The sequence below is a fragment of the Leptodactylus fuscus genome, chromosome 1 (assembly GCF_031893055.1).
Source record: "Leptodactylus fuscus isolate aLepFus1 chromosome 1, aLepFus1.hap2, whole genome shotgun sequence".
In the NCBI taxonomy this organism is placed as follows: domain Eukaryota; kingdom Metazoa; phylum Chordata; class Amphibia; order Anura; family Leptodactylidae; genus Leptodactylus; species Leptodactylus fuscus.
The window spans coordinates 210449161-210469745 of NC_134265.1; the positions used below are offsets into that span (position 1 = coordinate 210449161).

General features: G+C 40.7%; 1 protein-coding gene across 1 annotated transcript; it reads left to right on the forward strand.

Annotated features, from left to right (window-relative positions):
* Positions 1–1464: 1464 nt before the first annotated feature.
* On the forward strand, positions 1465–19639 carry MEX3D (mex-3 RNA binding family member D). Its single transcript, XM_075264563.1, has 2 exons — positions 1465–2155; positions 18311–19639. Exons 1-2 carry the CDS (start codon positions 1528–1530, stop codon positions 19579–19581), a joined length of 1899 nt encoding a protein of 632 aa, XP_075120664.1. The 5' UTR covers positions 1465–1527; the 3' UTR covers positions 19582–19639.
* The last annotated feature ends 946 nt before the right edge of the window (positions 19640–20585 follow it).

Consider the following 20585-nt stretch of genomic DNA (forward strand, 5'->3'; position numbering starts at 1 on the left):
TTGTAGTTGATGTTTGCGGTACATATAGTATATTTACACATTGTATACACCATAAGCTATTATTTTAAAAGTATTTTGTATATGAATGTGAGATTGAACATGAGTTTTAGGTGCAAATATGTGTTTTAGCGTATTTTTTCAAAAAATTATTTGTGTTGGTCGCAAAGTTGCATGAAGGTGGATGTGGCTATCGATGACCCATTAAGACATTTGTAATCTTCAGATTGTCTACTTTCAAAAAATATATAGGGTTTAGGGGTTCACTTACTTTTCATGGTGTGTAATCCCTACATGTTATAGGATGATACTTTTTTAACATTTCCAGCTTCAAAGCAGAATTTTGTTCCTTCCAGTTCTACGTGCATGCGGGTTCAGGCCATAGTGATATGTATGAACTCTGCACATGTTGAACTCTTATCTTTAGGAGGTTTGGTGCATTTAATTTTTTGTTTGGTTTCCGCTTTTAACAACTAATATACATTTATTTGCATTTTTTCATAAAACATTCACTTTAAATCAAAATTGCATGAAGGTGCCTGTTCGTATACAGTACCAAGTGGCATTCTGACAATGCTGCAGGTGTCTACTTTAAGAAAATATATAGGTATGGGGGGGTTGGATGCTTTTTTAATGTTGCAATTTAGGTTTGATTTGTCCATCTCAAAACTGTGAAAATTGCTCTGGCTACTGGAGGTGCAAAATTTCCAGAGACCCTTGGCAGCGAAAAGGTTAAAGCCGACATGGGCGCAGATGTGAACCTGCCATAAGCTGACTTTCTGAATGAGGTTTTTTTTTGGCAAGAACTGTATATAACTCAGAAAGGAAATAATAAGAACAGGGCTATACGTAAGGTCATAAGATTAGCTGACAATTTACAAGGAGAAAGTGGAGGGAGGGAATTCCGTGGCTACTACAGCTATATTTACACATTTTTGGAAATCTATGTGGTTTGCCCGCACTACATTCTGGGGATATCTCACACAGACAATATATACCGTATATAAAATCCAATAGTTCAGTATTAGTAATAACCTGTACTATTTCTAGAGGCCACAGACAACTACCTACCCACTTTCCTCAGCTAACAGAACAAAACCATCTATCAACCAGCCCGTCATGTACACACTCCTTTCTACCTATGTAAGAAATACGTCACAAAAGCGCGCCAAAATTGTTCTGTCCAGTGACGTCACTCGCCGGCCGGCTTTACTTGGGCGCGGCTTTTCCACGCCCCTTCGCTCATAATGGTAGGGGGTGTGGCCATCGCTTGGTGGGTGGTTGTCAGTGTTTGGTTTCTCACAGCCAATCCAGGTTTACTAACAGCACACCGGAAGTTCTCTTCGTCTAATCCCAGCCATGCAAGGGGAGATAAGCACCGCCCACCCAGCGCCTGAAGGCGGAAAGATTCCTGTGCAGCTGCTGTGGGCTTTACCTCATGACAAGAACATACACGCTGAGCAACAAACAAAGGGGGTGACCAGCGAGAACGAGCACGGATCGGGAACGAGCACTACAAGCTACAGCGGCATGGAGGAGCCCTGGGGGGAGGAGGAGCCGGGCGGAGAGGGCCCCCGGGGGCCACAAGAGGGAGACACTTCAGGAAAGACGGGCACCCGGGGGCAAGGTAAATACTGCTGGAAGGTGAAAACATCTCAGACAACCGGTACCTCGTCCTCCCCTTGTGATTGTGAGGATATTGGCCCTCAGCATTCTAACACTAGCGAAGAGCTTTCCAATGAACAAATAGACCATGAAGACCCGGGTTATCCATCAGAAACTTCTGGCGATCGCACACACCTGCTGCAACAAACACAATACAGCCCTAGGCAGCTGCGGACACCCGAGGACGTTGCCGAGTCCCCCTCCATGTCTCCAGGAATCCCGGAGCCCTCTCTTGTCTTTCCCGCTCGCAGCAGCGTCCAGACACATGACGAGTTGCCTTTAATGATGCACCAGCTCTCAGTCTTGGAACTTCAAGATGATCCAGCTGAAGAGGAAGCTTTGGATTCAGGACTGCCAAGCCCAGGAGATATCTTTGGTGAGATTAGTGCTGATCAGCTTGTGGGCATAGGTGCCCGCAGAAGGGGAGTCAACATGACTGAAGGGGTCCCAGTGCCCAGCTCTGAGCACGTTGCAGAGATTGTAGGGAGACAAGGTGAGTGATTCGAAGTACACCATAATATAACCATACATCTGCAATGCTCCAAAATTCACAGATAAAGGTTATTCTTTATTGATTCGTGGGGTGCACCAAAAGCTGGCTGGAGGCTCTCCTGAATGAGTTACCATGGAAACTTTTAGGTGACCATCTAAGTTGTTCTATAAAGTTGCCTTCTTATGGTTGTCCTCTTATGGCTAGTACCGTGTCGCCCCGAAAATAAGACAGTGTGACAGTATCTTATATTAAATTCTCGTCCTAAATATAGGACGTCTTATTTTCGGGGAGATGTCTTATGGGGCGGGGGACAGCCTGCTCCATAAGACATGCGGGGGGGGGGGGGGGGGGAGGTAGGCTACTTACCTTGGAATACGTAAAGGAATTGGAGTCCAGCAATCCTTCAATATGTTAAAATCCGTCACATTTATTTAGTACAAAGTTAAAAATAGCAGGTTCAGTCAAAAAACGATTTATGACTAAGAGAGGACTTACACTCGAAACGTGTCGGTGACAAAAACGCTAATACACCCTTCAACGTTATTCCATCAGATACTGCACTAAATCGTTTTTTTGACTGAACCTGCTATTTTTAACTTTGTACTAAATAAATGTGATGGATTTTAACATATTGAAGGATTGCTGGACTCCAATTCCTTTACGTATTCCTTGGTGATATCACATTCCCAGCCGGGGGAATCTACCTGGATGTTCCGTGCAGGAATTCCTTCACAACAGTGAGTGTTTCTTTCTTTTTCCAATTGACTGCTTTATTGTATATTCTGGACTGAATTATCAGGAAGTGTAGAATTGTGTCCAAAGTGACCTTTTTGCTGGAGGCTGTGTTTTCCCATTTCCCTTTCCCTATTGGATTTGGCTACTTACCTTCCCTATCTTCATAGCAGCACTGGTGCTGCTGTTGATCGCGGAAGTGGTGGGCAGGGCTTAGCGAGGCTGCCGGCAGTTGCTGGAGAGCCTCACTTTCTATGTGCGCAGAAAAGCCGGCTGCTGCGATACCACTGTTCTGGCTGCTGCGGGATGAGCTGGGAGAACCAACTCCCCTCAGCATATGCACAGCGGGCATCTCCCAGCATATCCTACAGCAGCAGGAACAGTGGATACAACCTACAGTATCACAGCAGAGGCAGCAGCTGGCTTTCCTCTGCACACAGAACATCTCGCACAGTGTTGTGCTGCAATGGTTTTTGGGTGATGCCTTATTTTCAGGGGGTGCCTTATATTAGGCAATTAAACAGAAACCTCCCCATGCCTTATTTTCGGGGGATGATCTATTTTCAGGGAAACACGGTATGTACAATGTATTTTGTAATGTATACTAGAGTATAAGCCAGCTTTTTCAGCACATTTTTCATGCTGAAAAAGCTCTCCTCGGCTTATACATGAGTCAGGGTCCACAGAGCACAGAAAACTGGAAGGGGGAGGTCCTTTAGTGCTACTGCTCTGTGATGTCACGTGACTGTGATGTCATCAAAGGTCCTGTAGCCACTGGTATATAACATGTGCAGATAAGGTTGAGTCTAAATCCTAGTAGCCCCGCCCACACCAGAGTCCGATCACATGGTCATGACGTCATCAGAAGTCCTTTAGCACAATAGGATTTAGCATCTATCCTGCAGATGAGTGACCAGGATTCATTGTGTCTTATGGAAGATGTCTGTCGTATGGAGGAGAGGAAGCTACAGTAAAGTGACACACACAGGGGCCTTCCTTTAGTTACTCTGCCTATTAATATCAGGCATTTGGGGTTTAGTAACTCCATGTGCCTCACATTAATAGCAGTTAACCCCATCATGTCCCTCATATTAACCCCGAGAGAGAGAGATCCTGTTTGCCCGAAAATAAGTCATAGCAGAGGTTTTGTTGAATTTTCTAATATAAGGCACCCACCGAAAGTAAGACATCCCCCAATAATAATAATCTTTCTGCACAAAAATTGTATGAGGAAAAACATTGCAGCTCACGCCGCTGCGATATGTTGTATCCACTGTTCCTGCTGCTGTAGGATGAGCTGGGAGTTGCCCGCTGTGCATCCACTAAGCATCGTATGCTGTAGGGAGTTCACTCTCCCAGCTCATCCCACAGCAGCAGTGGATACAACGTACAGTTTCGCTGCAGTGTTTTTCTTCATACAGTCTTTGCACAGCAAACTCTTCTCAGCGTAAACACAAACTATATATATATTTATATTAGGATTTCCGTTCTGTTCACACTGTACACTATACACTGGTACTAGGACTAGCATCATAATGGTAAAGTCAGCCCCCATATGCATATCATTGAAGGTGGGAGGAGAAAGTTAGTGCTGGCTCCTGCTTCTGATCTTGCCAGTCCAGAAGCTGATAATCAAGCTGATAAAGGGGTTGTCCAGGGAGTTTAGATTCATTTACCTGTTCTGGCGGTCTCTAGATGGACCAGAGGGTTCTAGTCTAGCCCCAAACTCCAGGTCATGTAATCAGAAGCGGTACTGTCATGGAGGGCTACAGTAGAATTAGTACTTATTGTTAATTCAGTTTCTAACAAAACTAGAGCAGAAAAAAGGTCCCTATAGATGAATCCCTAAGTGAGAAAAGTAAAACTTAACATTTATTATAAATAACTACTAAAAAAAAAAAAACCCACCCCGGAACTATGTGAGAAAAGTGGTGCTCGTGTGAAAAAACAATAGAAAATAGTCAATGGACTATATACCAGACAGGACCCACATAAATGCTGTGGGATAAAAACAGCCTGAAGGAGGGATCATAGATATAAAGTTTGTTAGAGGCTCCTCAAAAGGGTGGAATCAGGACAAAGAAAATCAACTGCTTGTGAAAGATCCACTAACAAAAGGGGTTGGGGTTGCCGATGTAAAACAACCCCCTTCATGAGAGGGGACTAAACAAGTAAATTTAGGCTTGGTTCACACATCAGTATGCCATCCGTCCGTTTGAATTCAGTTTAAGACTTTAAAACTACTGATACTGGTAAAGGTGTATACTGACACCTTTTTATGCTGATAGCATTTACATATGCTGTCCCCTAGAGGACCGATAAGTGGATTAAAAGTAGAAAATTGTAAACAGAGTAGAGATAAGAACATTTATTATATGTCCTTATCTCTACTGTTTACAATTCCTACTTTTAATCCCCTTACGCTAGGTTCACACCTGTGTTCGGCACTCCGTTCTGTGGTTTCCATCTTTTGCATGCAAGAAGACGGAAATCACAGACCGGGTGCAGCGGTGAGCGTTTTATGCTCTCCGCCGCGAAACCGTTTTTTTTTTTTTTTAAATCCGGACACAGGATAATGCATGTCCGACTCTGTGTCCGGATTAAAAAACCCGGTTTCACGGCGGAGAGCATAAAACGCTCACCGCCGCTCATGGCCGGACAGCTTTCTCACCCATTCGTGTGCAGATATGAACGAGCCCTTATCTGACAGCGTTTGCTATCAGCATAAAAAGTGTCAGTATACAATCAGTATGTGCATCAGCCTGAGATAAATCATCAGTACCCAATAGAGGGTCTGCTCCTAATATGAGGTGAACACTCGAAAATGAGTCAACAAATTCAAAGTATAAAAGGGGGAAACCCTAAAGGGAAATTGCTAATGGTTCCTTGTCTAATAAAAGTGCAAAAAAAGTCCCTCTGGATCCTCTAAGAAACTTTGTCTTTGAGGCTTCCTCGAGGGTGTCTTTATCCCACAGCATTTATGTGAGTCCTGTCTGGTATATAGTCCATTGACTATTTTTATTGTTTTTTCACACATAGTTCTGGGGAGTTTTTTAATACTTATTTATAATGTTAAGCTTTATTTTTCCCACATAGGGATTCATCTATAGGGACCTTTTTTTCTGTTCTAGTTTTGTTTGATATATGATAGGATCCTTTCCAGATCCGTTACAATCTATTCTAGATATTACAGATTAGACTGAAGACCATGTAGCAGCGCTACAAATGTAATCTAAGGAGTCATCATCCTTTTTGGCCCAAAAAAATGACACAGCTCTAGTAGAATGAGCCCGGGTTCAGGTTAAGGAAGATATTTATTCCTTCCTCTCTACCCCTGCCCCACCCTTAGGGTAACTCAAACTCCCTGATTTTCGCTTGGGTTTTATAGTCAGCATTGTAGATTCGAAATGACAGGGGTTTTTTTTTTTTTTTTTTTTTTTTGGGGGGGGGGGTTTCTTGGTATGTTTGGTCTCTGGAAGTGTCTTCTTGTCTACTGATTTTTCAAGTAACATATGTTTTTGGTCCCAAGTTAGATATGCTTCCTGGAAGGGAATAGCACATATTTTTTCCTTAGCTATTGGGTCACTGGCCCACATTTATAGCTATAATGCATGGCAGTTTGTATTTGAGAGGACCCCTGCTCTTGAGGCAATTCTTACTGGCTCGATGGATGCATATGTTAGAAAACCCATCGCCTTCTGTAACAGTATTGTAAAACTATATGGTATCCGTATAGCATTAACATAGATAAGAAAACAAAACCAGTTCTTAATACAAAAATAATTTTATGAATATTACATATCAAGAAAAGAAAAGACAAAACTGTTAAAAACAATTAAGAAAGAATTACATCGAAAACGCGAGTGGAGGTCGCAGTGTCACATGTAGATCACAATAGACAACATATGAGTCAGTACCGTTGCTGTATTATGCCTGTTAATTAAATAGATACAGTCCTATGAAAAAGTTTGGGCACCCCTATTAATCTTAATCATTTTTAGTTCTAAATATTTTGGTGTTTGCAGCAGCCATTTCAGTTTGATATATCTAATAACTGATGGACACAGTAATATTTCAGGATTGAAATGAGGTTTATTGTACTAACAGAAGATGTGCACTATGCAATAAACCAAAATTTGACCGGTGCAAAAGTATGGGCACCTCAACAGAAAAGTGACATTAATATTTAGTAGATCCTCTTTTTGCAAAGATAACAGCCTCTAGTCGCTTCCTGTAGCTTTTAATCAGTTCCTGGATGAAGGGATTTTGGACCATTCTTCTTTACAAAACAATTCAAGTTCAGTTAAGTTAGATGGTCGCCGAGCATGGACAGCCCGCTTCAAATCATCCGACAGATGTTCAATGATATTCAGGTCTGGGGACTGAGATGGCCATTCCAGAACATTGTAATTGTTCCTCTGCATGAATGCCTGAGTCGATTTGGAGCGTTGTTTTGGATTATTGTCTTGCTGACATATCCATCTCAGGCGTAACTTCAACTTCGTCACTGATTCTTGAACATTATTCTCAAGAATCTGCTGATACTGAGTGGAATCCATGTGACCCTCAACTTTAACAAGATTCCCGGTGCCGGCATTGGCCACACAGCCCCAAAGCATGATGGAACCTCCACCAAATTTTACAGTGGGTAGCAAGTGTTTTTCTTGGAATGCTGTTTCTTTTTGGACGCCATGCATAACGCCTTTTTTTATAACCAAACAACTCAATCTTTGTTTCCAAAATGAAGCTGCCTTCTCCAAATGTGCTTTTGCATACCTCAGGCAACTCTATTTGTGGCGTACGTGCAGAAACGGCTTCTTTCTCATCACTCTCCCATACAGCTTATCCTTGTGCAAAGTGCGCTGTATTGCTGACTGATGCACAGTGACACCATCTGCAGCAAGATAATGCTGCAGCTCTTTGGAGGTGGTCTGTGGATTGTCCTTGACTGTTCTCACCATTCTTCTTCTCTGCCTTTCTGATATTTTTCTTGGCCTGCCACTTCTTGGCTTAACAAGAACTGTCCCTGTGGTCTTCCATTTCCTTACTATGTTCCTCACAGTGGAAACTGACAGGTTAAATCTCTGAGACAACTTTTTGTATCCTTCCCCTGAACAACTATGTTGAACAATCTTTGTTTTCAGATCATTTGAGAGTTGTTTTGAGTAGCCCATGATGCCACTCTTCAGAGGAGATTCAAATAGGAGAAGAACTTGCAATTGGCCACCTTAAATACCTTTTCTCATGATTGGATAGATCTGGCTATGAAGTTCAAAGCTCAGTGAGGTTACAAAAACAATTTTGTGCTTCAGTAAGTCAGTAAAAAGTAGTTAGGAGTATTCAAATCAATAAAATGATAAGGGTGCCCATACTTTTGCACCGGTCAAATTTTGGTTTAACCGGTTAAGGACCGCTGGCCGTAAATTTACGGCCAGCAGTCCTGGTCTCTAAGACCAGCCGATAGTAAATTTACGGCCGGTCTTCAGAGACTCACTAGGCAGGGGGTGGGGCGGGGGGAGGGCAGGGGTTAGGTGTTACTAACACCTAACCACCCCCTCAACAACGTTCAGTCGGACTCAGTTCCGACTGAACGTTTTAACCCTTTCGATCGTGCCGTGAAACATCACGGCGCGATCGAAAGGGATCCGCCGAAGATTGAAGCTGATCGGCACCCCCGCGGCGAGATCGGGGGGTGCCGATGTCAGTAGAAGGTAGTCTGGGGTCTGGCCAGTGACCCCAGACTACCGGAGCCCCACATACCTGGTTGATCCTGCCGACCGATGGAGGAAGTGAGCGATGCAGCTCACTTCCTCTGCAGCTTGCAGGACACGAGCAGGCTTGTGTCCTGCTCGTGTCCTGTCTGCTATTGTGCAGATTCAGTTGATGCTTTCATCAAAGCATCAACTGATTGAAGTGTCCTAAATGGACACATGAAAAAGTTAAAAAAAAAAAAAAGTTAAAAAAAAATAAAGTGTATGAAAAAAGTAATAGTTATAAAGCCCAAAAATCCCTTTTTCTCTATACAAAATGAATTATATAAAAAAAGTACTAAAAATTAATAAAAACAATGCAAATTTGGTATCGCCGCGTCCGTAACAACCTGTACAATAAAACTGAAATTATATTTAATGTATATGGTGTACAGCTGAAAAAAAAAACGGAAAAAACCCGCCAGAAGTAATGATTTTTCACCATATCACCTTACAAAATATGCTATAAAAAGTGATCAAAAAATCATATGCACCCCACAACAGTACCATTAAAAAGCGCAGGTTGTCCCGCAAAAAATAAGCCCTCAACCAACACTGTCAACCGAAAAATAAAAATGTTACGCCTCTCAGAAGATGGCGATGCAAAAATCACTGATTTATGTCCCCAAATGTGTTTTTGTTCTGCAGAATTAGTATCGCATAAAAAAATACTATAAATGAGGTATCGCCGTAACCGTACCGACCCGCAGAATAAAGGCTACATGTTACTTATACTGTACGCTGCATGGCGCAAAATTTAAAGGGTACAACTCAATGCCAGGATTGATTTTTTTTTTTTTTTTTTAAATCCAGCAAGAAAGAGTTAATAAAATGTATTCAGTATGTTGTAGGCACCCAAAAATGGTGTCATTACAAAATACATCACATCCCGCAAACAACAAGCCCTTATATGGCCACGTCACCAAAAGAATAAAGAAAATATAGCATCTAGTAATGTGAAGACAAAAAAAACCAAAATCGCCAAATTATTAGAATACAACTGGCGGCGTCAGGAAGGGAATGTATAAGCAGTGTGAGCGAATATCAGTGGACACCCCAGATTTACAGCTTATGAGGGAACAGACACCAGAAGTGACCCCCAAAGTGACCCCCAGAGTGACTCCCCCAATCATAGGAGCTACTGGGACATAGTAGGGAATTTGGTGTCTGCAATGTTCTCCGCACCGCTTATATATTCCCTCTTCGCCATCCGCCGTGCAGTCACGTCCGGATACTAATACTCACTACACCCCCTGATAAATTCTTTGAGGGGTGCAGTTTTCAAAATGGGGTCACTCCTTTGGGGAATCCACTTTTCTGGTACCTTACAGGCTCTACAAACATGACATGGCGTCCAGATACCAAACATCTGAATCTGTACTCCAAAAGCCTCATCGCGCTCCTTCCCTTCTGCGCCCTGCTGTGCGCCCAAACTGCAGTTTATGCCACATGTATGACATATGTATGACACTGGTGTACCCGGGATAACGGACGTAATGTCATATGTGGGTATAAACTGATATTGGGGCACAGCCAGACACAGAAGGGAAGAAGGGTTATTGGGTTTTTGGAGCGCAGACGGTTTGGTTTTTGGATGCCATGACACTTTTGCACAGCTGAAACGCCAGTAAAGTGGAATCCCCTGATATGAGACCCTATTTTGGAAACTACACCCCTGAAGGATTTATCCAGGGGTACAGAGAGCATTTTTAGCCCCCAAGTTTTGCTATAACTTATTATCCATAAATGAATACGAAGCTGATTGTGAGAGGTGAAAATGACCATTTTTCCAGGAATACATCATTTCTGTGCGTAATATATTGTGCCTGACTTGTATCAGAGATGAACGCTCTGAAAGCTGTTGTGCCCGGGATACCCGCTTACCAGTTTTTGGAGTGTCTCTGATGACATAAGTTGGGCACAACATATCGGGCACTGAAATGGCGAATCTCTGGAAATTTTTCATTTTTAACTTCTCATTATCAGTTGCGATTTCATTTCTGGAAACTAAATAAATGCAACACTCAAGGGTTAAAAATTCTCGCTACGCCACTTGATAAATCCCATCAGTGGGCTAGTGTCCAAAATAGGGTGACATGTCTGCGGATTCCACTTTATTGACAATTCAGGGGCTTTGCAAAAGTGACGTCCAAAAACCAAACTGTGCTCCAGAAACCAAAATAGCGCTCCTTCCCTTCTGCGCCCTGCTGTGTACCCAAACTACAGTTTATGCCACATGTATGACACTGGTGTACCCGGGATAACAGACGTAATGTCATATGTGGGTATAAACTGATATTAGGGCACATGTATGACACTGGTGTACCCGGGATAACGTACGTAATGTCATAAGTGGTTATAAACTGATATTAGGGCACAGACGGACACAGAAGGGTTATTGGGTTTATGGAGCACAGATGGTTTGGTTTTTGGATGCCATGACACTTTTGCAGAGACCCTAAACTTGCCCCTACAAAATGGGGTTTACAGTTACCTCCAGGTCTCTCCAAAAGGAACATGGCCCCCAGAAAGTCCCTCTAAATCTGTACCCCAAAAGCTAAAAAGCGCAGTGCTCCTTCCCTTCTGAGCCCTGCTGTGTGCCCAAGCAGCAGTTTACACCCACATATATCATTTTTTGCCCCTCGGGATGGCCCCTTAATAGTTTTAGGAGTGCAGGTCTCTGACAACACAAAATGGGTGCAACGTATTGGGCACCGAAATGGCATATTTCTTTCAAAATTTCAATTTTCATTTTGGACATTCATTTTTTGGAAGCATTTTAGGCACAAAATGATAATACCCCTTGATTCATTCCATGACAGGTGTAGTTTATAAAATGGGGTCACTTTTGAGGGGTTTCCATTGTATTGGTACTTTAGGGGCTCAGCAAATGTGACATGGCACCTCAAAACTATTCCAGCCACATCTGCCCTCCAAAATCCAAATACCTCTCTTTCCATTCTGAGCCTCACCATGTACCCATACAGCAGATTATGGCCACATATGGGGTATTGCCGTGTTCAGGAGAAATTTTGTAACAAACTGTGGGGGGCTTTTAATTTTTTAACTACTTGCAAAATTAAAAATATGGCGCTAAATGGACGATTTATTGTGAAAAAAAAGTAATTTTTCATTTTTACGCCCCAATGTTAATAAAATCTGTGAAACAGCTGTGAGGCCAAAATGCTCACTCTACCCCTAGATAAATTCTATGAGTGGTGTAGTTTCCAAAATGGGGTCACTTATAGGGGGTTTCCACTGTATTGATACTTTAGGGGCTCTGCAAATGCGACATGGGACTTGAAAAATATTCCAGCAAAATCTGTCCTTCAAAATTAAAATAGCGCTTTCCATTCTGAGCCCCACCATGTTCCCATACAGCAGATTATGGCCACATATGGGGCATTTCTGTGTTCAGGAGAAATTGTTTAACGAACTTTATGGAGCTTTTTCCCCTTTATCCTCTTGTGAAAATGAAAAATTTGGGGCTAAATTGACAGTTTATTGGAAAAAAAGTAATTTTTCATTTTCATGCCCCAATGTTAATAAAATCTGTGAAACAGCTGTAGGGTCAAAATGCTCACTATACCCTTTCATATGTTCTTTGGGGGGTGTAGTTTCCAAAATGGGGTCACTTTTAGGGGGTTTCCACTGTATTGGTTCTCTAGGGGCTCTGCTAATGCGACATGGCACCTAAAATTATTCCAGCAAAATCTGCCATCCAAAAGCCAAATAGCGCTCCTTCCATTCTGAGCCCCGCCATGTACCCATACAGCAGAATATGGCCACACATGGGGTATTGCCGTGTTCAGGAGAAATTTTTTAACAAACTGTGGGGGGCTTTTACTCCTTTATCCCCTTGTGAAAATTAAAACTTTGGGGATAAAGTGACATTTTAGTAATTTTTCATTTACACATCCCAATGTTAGTAAAATCTGTGGAATAACTGTAGGGTCAAAATGCTGACTATACCCCTTGATGAATTCTGTGAGGGGTGTAGATTCTAAAATGGGGTCACTTTTGGAGGGTTTCCATTGTTTTGGTACTCTAGGGTCTCTGCAAATGAGGCATGGTGCCTGAAAATTATTCCAGCAAAATCTGCTGTTCACACACCCAGTGTCGCTCCTTCCCTTCCATGCACTGCTGTGTACCCAAAAATCAGTTTACGCCCACATGTGGGGTATTTCTGTGTACGGGAGAAATTGCATAACAAAATGTGAGATGCATTTTCTCCTTTAACCCTTTGTGAATGTGTTAATTTTAGGTCTAAATGAATGTATTAATGAAAAAAAATGAAATGTCTAAATTTCACTTCCATATTATGTTTATTCTTATGAAAAACTTAAAGGGTTAACAAACATCCCAAATGCTGTTTTGAATAATTTGAGGGGTGTAGTTTTGAAAATGGGGTGATTTATGGGGGTTTCTATTATATAGGCCTTTATAATTCCTTACAAAACTGAAGCGGTCCCTAAAAAATTGGTTTGGAGAATTTTCTTGCAAATCTAGAAAATCGCTGTTACACTTGTAAGCCTTGTAACGTCCAAAATAAATTAAAAGACAATCAAAAGATGATGCCGATATAAAGCAGAGATATGGGAGATAATATTTATTCATGTATTTGGGTGGTATGACTATCTGCCTGAAAAGCAGAGAATTTCACATTTTGAAAATTGCAATTTTTTCAAAATTTTCATCAAATTTCCTAGTTTTTTTATAAATAAATACAAAAATATTGATTAATATTTACCACTAACATGAAGTATAATGTGTTACGAAAAAAACAATCTCAAAATCATTTGTGTAAGTTAAACCGTCTCAAAGTTATTGCCATTTAAAGTGACACATGTCAGTTTTGAAAAAAAAGGCCTGGTCTTTAACATACTTTTGGGCCTGGTCCTTAACCGGTTAATGCATATTGCACATTTTCTGTTAGTACAATAAACCTCATTTCAATCCTGAAATATTACTGTGTCCATCAGTTATTAGATATATCAAACTGAAATGGCTGCTGCAAACACCAAAATGTTTAGAACTAAAAATGATTAAGATTAATAGGGGTGCCCAAACTTTTTCATAGGACTGTATACATCCATTTCAAACCGATATGGTGTGGGTGATGAAAATCATATAAATATATGGGGTCACCCAGCTAAAGCAAAATCAAATATAATGAGGTATAGTAAAAGGTAAATATCAATCACTTATAGATGATATCATATGGGAGAAGGAGTACATATAACTGTTGTACAAATAGTACCTTATACAGGTAAAGCACATCAAAGCCTGACTACATAGCATAACCAGTATGTAAATTAACTCCTTGTGGAGTATGTTTACCACTGCGACCTCCACCCAGAGCCCCACACGTGTTTCGCACCTTGCTTCGTCACCCTGCATCCCCACATACATGTACATGCAATTTTTGCTTGTAATCTGTTTGGTTTTTGGCACACAGATCTAGTTTGTTTTTTGGAAGCCATTACAGTTTTGCAGAGCTCCTGAAGGGCCAACAAAGTGAAATCCCCTCACGTGTAACACAATTTGGGAAACTACACCCCTGAAGGGGGTACAGTGAGCATTTTAACGCCTAATTGTTGCTATAATTTATTTTCCAGAAATGAATACGCAGATAATGGTGAAAGGTGAAAATGGCAATTTTTCCAAGAATATGTAATTTAAGTGCAGAGATGAACTCTTCAAAAGCTGCTGTGCCCGGGATCCCCGGTTAACAGTCTTTGAATTGTGTGTCTCTGCTGATACAAGCTTGGTACAATATATCAGAATTGAAATGGCGTATCTCTGGAGACATTGCAATTTTCACTATTAGCTATGCATTAATTTCTGGAAATTAAATTACTATAACACTCAAGGGTTAAAAATGCTCTCTGTGCCACTTGATAAATCCCTTGAGAGGTGTAGTTTCCAAAGTTGGGTGACATGTCTGCGGATTCCACTTTACTGACAATTCAGTGGCTCTGCAAAAGTGTCACGATATCCAGAAACCAAACTATCTAAATCTGTGCGCAAAAATAGAGCGCCTTCCGTTCTGTGCCAAGCTTTTGCCAAACAGCAATTTATACCCACATATAGCAGTTATCCTGAGTACACCAGTGTCATACATGTGGGCATACACTGCCTTTGGGTACACAGCAGGGCACAGATGTGAAGAAGTGCTATGTGCTTTTGGAGTGCAGATTTAGGTTGTTGGTTTTTGGTCGCCAAGTCAGATTTGCAGAGAACCTAAACGTGCCCCTACAAAATAGGGGACTTCTTGGGGAATTTCAATTTACTGGTACTTCCAAGGACTCTGCAAAACATGGCATCCTGAAAGTTCCTCTAAATTTATACTTCAAAAGCTAAGAAGCTTCTGAGCTCTGCTGTTTGCCCAAGCAGTGGTTTATGCCCACAAATGCAACTTTTTGGTTTAGTGCACAACATATTGGGCACTAAAATGACATATTTCTAGAAAAATGTAATTTTTCATTTTGAACAATAATTATTTGGGAAACCCTCTTGGGCTCAAAAAGATAATGTTCATGAGGGTGTAGTTTCTAAAATGGTTACTTTTGGGGGGTTTCCATTGCACTGGTACATCAGGCTCTGCAAATGCAATATGGCACCTGAAAACTACTCCAGCAAAATCTGCCTTTTGAAAGTCAAATAGCACTCTTTCTATTCTCAGCCCCACCATGTACTTATACAGCAGTTTATGACCGTGTATTTCTGTGTTCAGGAGAAATACAAGCTTTGAGGGACCTTTTCTCCTTTGTCTTACAAAAATGAAAAGCTTGGGGTGAAATTGATAGTTTATTGGAAAAAAAAAGTTTTCATTTTCACATACCAATACTAATAAAATCTGTGAAACAGCTGTGGTGTCAAAATGCTCAATATACCCCTTGATAAATTCTGTTAGCGGTGTAGTTTCCAAAATGGGGTAGCCTTTGGGGGAATGGGGGCACATTTACATTGTTTTGGTACTTTAGAGCAGAGGTTCTCAAACTTATTTCGTCTTCCGCACAAATTGAGAATCAATTATTTTCTAGTGCCCTCTAAAATTTTTAACTTTACCACATTTTAAAAATCATAATCATTACTTTTAATTAAATTTTTAGCGTGGCATGAGAGTCTTATCCTAAGAATATGCGGAGAGAGAAAAATACTTCATGAACTACTTTCCTCTCTGCATGACTCGTGCAGAAAACACACAGACCCTATTATAGTGTATGGGGTCCGTGTGCTTTCATTGTTCACTGCTTGTCAATGCTTTTGTTATTCTGTTTGGGGTTCCCTAAGTGGACTCCCCAAACAGAATACCGAACACAGATGTGACCCAGGCCTTAGAGGGAACAGCTTTTAGCTTCTTTTTCCTAAAATAAATACAAGACAATAAAGGGAATGAGAACCTCTAATATATACGTTGAAACAACCCATTATCAGATTACTTATTGTGTCTGCTGGTACGCCAGACCTATACACCACTGTGTCATACGACACATAGATGGTCCTACCTTGAGGAGAAATCTTTTTTTTTTTTTTTTTTTAAACTTTCCTCTGATGACCATGTACACTGTTCCAACAATAGGAATGTTTCTGGTCCATCTGCACATCCAGGGAGGGGAAGAAAATGCATAAAAACTGATTTTTGGTTGTCCAATTTTCTTTGCATACGCGTCTGACCGCTTTACTCAGTTATACCGGACCATCTTTGTTGCAAGCGGGGAAGAATTGGAATTAACCATGGCTCATGACATGAGCGTCATAATCCATTTTCAGATATAATCAGTAGACATATTAGATGTGAAAAGAATATATTCACTAACCTGTTTATTCATTTTAATTAATTAGCCGGGGATACCTTATTATATAGGAAGTATATGGAATCTGTACCCCTGATGAAGCTACACATGGAGGCAGCGATATTTGTGGGGTTCATTTCTCTTTTGATGCTGGTCATCACATGTGTGGGCTGTGCTTATTATTTTCCAGAAAAATTTTCTTTGTTTCTAGTATAAGGATGACTTATGGGCAAGGTACAAAAATATAGTAATCGCTAATTTCATAGTCAGCTCAGTCTAGTGAATGGAGGGGTGGGCAGAAAAATCAGTCACTGGAGTATGTCTACCTGATTCAGCTTCCAGCATCAGGAAAGAGATGAAGCAGAGTGTTGGAGACCCTTTTTTCTTTTATGTTGAGTCCAGAGGTTGCAATAACTCTGTTTAAAGTTACTCTAAACAAGTACAACTATTACCTGCTCCTCTCCAATGCCAGAGAACAATCAGACTAAGTGTTTTTCATGTAAGAAACTGACCCAAATTACCGTATTTCAGAAGGGTGGCCGTTCATTTACATAGACATCAATGTAAAAAAAAAAGTTAAATGTTACAAATGTAATGCTAAAAAAGAACAAAAAACCCAAACTGCTGTTTTGCCTTCCAAAAAAACTTTATTAAAAAAAAATCAGAACTTCAGATATTCACCAAAATAGTATAAATAAAAACATTATGTACTGCAAAAAATCCTTACACTACTCTGCACAAAGTTTTGGATTTTTTTTGTTAAGGCATTAATAGGTAACAAAAACTATATGACTTTGGTATTGCTATGATCATCCTGACAAATAGAATATAAGGCACATATCGCTTTTACCACAAAGTGAATGCCCTAAATTAGCTATTTGTGTGGAAGACAGTTATAGTAATGGTTTCTCTGATTAGTCACCACTTAGCATTATTTTTTTCTACATATAATTTATTAGTGTAAACTGAAAATAAAGAGGACTATTTTTAGTCTTATGGAAAAATTGTAGTGCGAGCCCCTAGATAAGCCCAATGTTTTGCTTTAGGCTGAGGAATCACATTGCGGAAGCGCAGCTTTTTTTTTTTGCAGATTTTGCTGCGGTTTTTTTTTTGAGCCAAAGCCAAGAATGGCTACAAAAGGAATGGAAAATATATAGGGAATTCTTGTATTTCTGCTCATTCCACTCCTGGCTTTGGCTCAAAAAAACACAACAAAAAAAGCTGCGTTTTCGCAATGTGAGGCTTTAGCCTTAGGGAGCGTTCACACGGAGTTTACGCTCCGCTCATTCTGAACGTAAACTCGTTCAGAGTGAGCGGCGTAAAAAACAGATCCCATTGACTTCAATGGTTGCCGGCATACGCGCGCTACCCATTGAAATCGATGGGAGGCTTTTTTTTAACCTATTGCCTTCAATGTGTTTCGCGCGTTGACATTGGGTTAACATTGATCTCTATGTAAACTGGTGGCTATCTGTTTTTTTTGCATCTCTTAGGGCCCGTTCACACGGAGTAAATGCGTGTGTATTTTGGCAAAATACACGTGTAAAAATAAGACTCCCATTGACTTCAATGACATTTTTTTTTTTTTTTACATGTGTAAAAAAAACATGTACAAAAATGTGTAAAATGTCATTGAAGTCAATGGGAGTCTTATTTTTACATGTGTATTTTGCCAAAATACATGCGCGTTTATTCCGTATGCATGGACCCTTAAGCTTTTCTCACACCTGGCAATGTATGTGGCAAACATCTATCTATCTATCTATCTATCTATCCAAATCTATAACAAGGGTGGAAATTTAGTTTACTTAACTACCAATAATATACACTGTACAAAATGGCTTTTTAATGCTCTCTCCTTCTTCTTGTCATAGGATGTAAGATTAAAGCTCTTCGAGCCAAGACTAATACATATATCAAAACCCCTATCCGAGGAGAAGAGCCAGTGTTCATTGTGACTGGAAGGAAAGAGGATGTAGAGATGGCAAAACTTGAGATCCTTGCAGCAGCTGGACATTTTTCAACTATAAGAGCCACAAGAAATAAAATTAATGGAATACCGAGCTCTACACAGGGACCTCCAAATTTGCTAGGGCAAACTACAATTCAGGTTCGTGTCCCATACCGTGTAGTTGGTCTTGTGGTGGGGCCCAAAGGTGCTACCATTAAGCGAATCCAACAGAATACACACACTTACATTGTAACACCCAGCCGAGACAAAGAACCTGTTTTTGAAGTAACTGGAATGCCTGAGAATGTAGACCGAGCACGAGAGGAGATAGAGGCTCACATTACCATGAGAACAGGTTCTCTTGTGGATTTCCAGCCTGATAATGACTTCCAATCAAATGGTACAGATGTTTGCATGGACTTGCTAGGGGGAGGTACAGGCAGTATATGGTCTAAGGTGCCAGCTCCACGTCGAGGTTCCACTGGATCACGAACTGAAACTTTGCATAATACATCGTTAGAGAGTCCCTTCTATGGCAAAGAAGACAGAGAGCAAAGTACTAAGAGTCCTTTTAGATCTGTCTTGGCTGGAAACTTTCCACTGGGAGGAGAAACCAACACTGGACAGCCTGCAGAAGGGTCAGAAGAGTGTGAATTTAGCCTTCAGCATCTTGCCCTGGATTTAAATACACCTGCACCTTTTTGGTCAACCTTTGAAACATCAGATGGACAGCTCCAGAACTTTAGCGGTTGTCCAGCTCGCAGAAGAAATAGTGAGCTCAGTGGATGTACAACACCATTGCTCTCTCCAACTGTGCCTGATAATGGTATTGGGCTTGAGCATCCATTGGCTCGAAGGATACATAGTGATCCAATTAGTAGTATTTCATGGCTGCCAAATCGGGGTTCATTTTCTTCTTTTTCTCACAGTGCTGGTTATTCATCTTCTTCTTCTCTTCCTACCAGTTCATCTGTGGCATCTAGTTCTCCCACAGACTCCAGCAGCTCAGAAAGCCAACGTAAGAGTGGACGAGACTGTGTAGTTTGCTATGAGAGTGAGGTCATAGCAGCCTTAGTGCCTTGTGGACATAACCTCTTCTGCATGGAATGTGCCATCCGGATCTGTGAGCGGGTGTTACCGGAGTGTCCTGCCTGCCATGCTCCTGCCACACAAGCAATCCGCATCTTTTCTTAACTTCATATTTAGCCAATAACTAGCCAAAGCTTTAAACTTGAGTATGTGTGTGTGTTCTGTTTTTGTTTTTGTTTTGTTTTTTGTTTAAAAAAAAAAAAAAGCTTACAATGTTTTTCTTAATAATCCTAATATGTTCAGAGATGTTGGGAAAATGCTTCTTATGTTTACACTAAACCCAATGTTTCCTCTGGAGTGAATAAGTGAGGCAAGCATCTTCAATTCAACCTCATACAGTATTCAGTTTTAAAAAGTAAACATCACCCTGAGGTGATAGACTAACATATTGTCAGGTTCCTCATTCTTAGTTTAGCTGTTCAGATAGCGCATCTCATATAAAAGAGAACCAAACTCTTCTAAACTTTCACTATAATGTTGCGTTTGTGAAACTAAATATCTGATGCATCGCCTAGTTTTCACTTATAAAAATAATCCAATGGCTATAGCATGATTCAGCGTGTAAATTGGGATTGTCTGTTCACCCTTTGTGAGTATGATATTCATATTGGGAAGTTAAAATTCTTTCATTTTAAAATAAGTCATAACCACACTCGGCCTGGCGGTAATGCACATATTATGGGTTGTGTTCTTCCTCTAGTCTTTGGGATTAGTAATGCAATCATTTCATTTAGTTTTTTTTCTTAAATTGATGTCTCATAGATCGTTTATTTCCATTACAGTATGTGGCTATTGTTTTAAGGAAGATTCTTAATGAGAAAATATGCAGCACTCTGTATGCGCTTTCCGTACTGTTTTTGGTTTATTAATTGCAATCCACATATAAAGAGATGATATTTCACACTAAGTCTCGTTCAAACCAGTTCTTGAACTCCGTTCGGGTTTTCCATCCCCAAAACCGTTAAAAAAATGCATTTTTCAGCATTTTTCTTTCCACATTTTTTACCCTTTCTATTTTAGTCTATGGAACGGAAATCAGATTGCACGTGTGAACCAGGTGTAAACAGGACTTTTTTTTTTTTTTTGAATGAGACCGTATAGGCAGTACA

What these genes read in the sequence shown, in the direction of transcription:
- MEX3D (XM_075264563.1), top strand. Translation starts at nt 1,528, where the DNA reads ATGGAGGAGCCCTGGGGGGAGGAGGAGCCGGGCGGAGAGGGCCCCCGG. An exon ending in AGAGATTGTAGGGAGACAAG is followed by an intron (nt 2,156 to 18,310) that starts GTGAGTGATTCG and finishes TTCTTGTCATAG; the next exon opens with GATGTAAGATTAAAGCTCTT.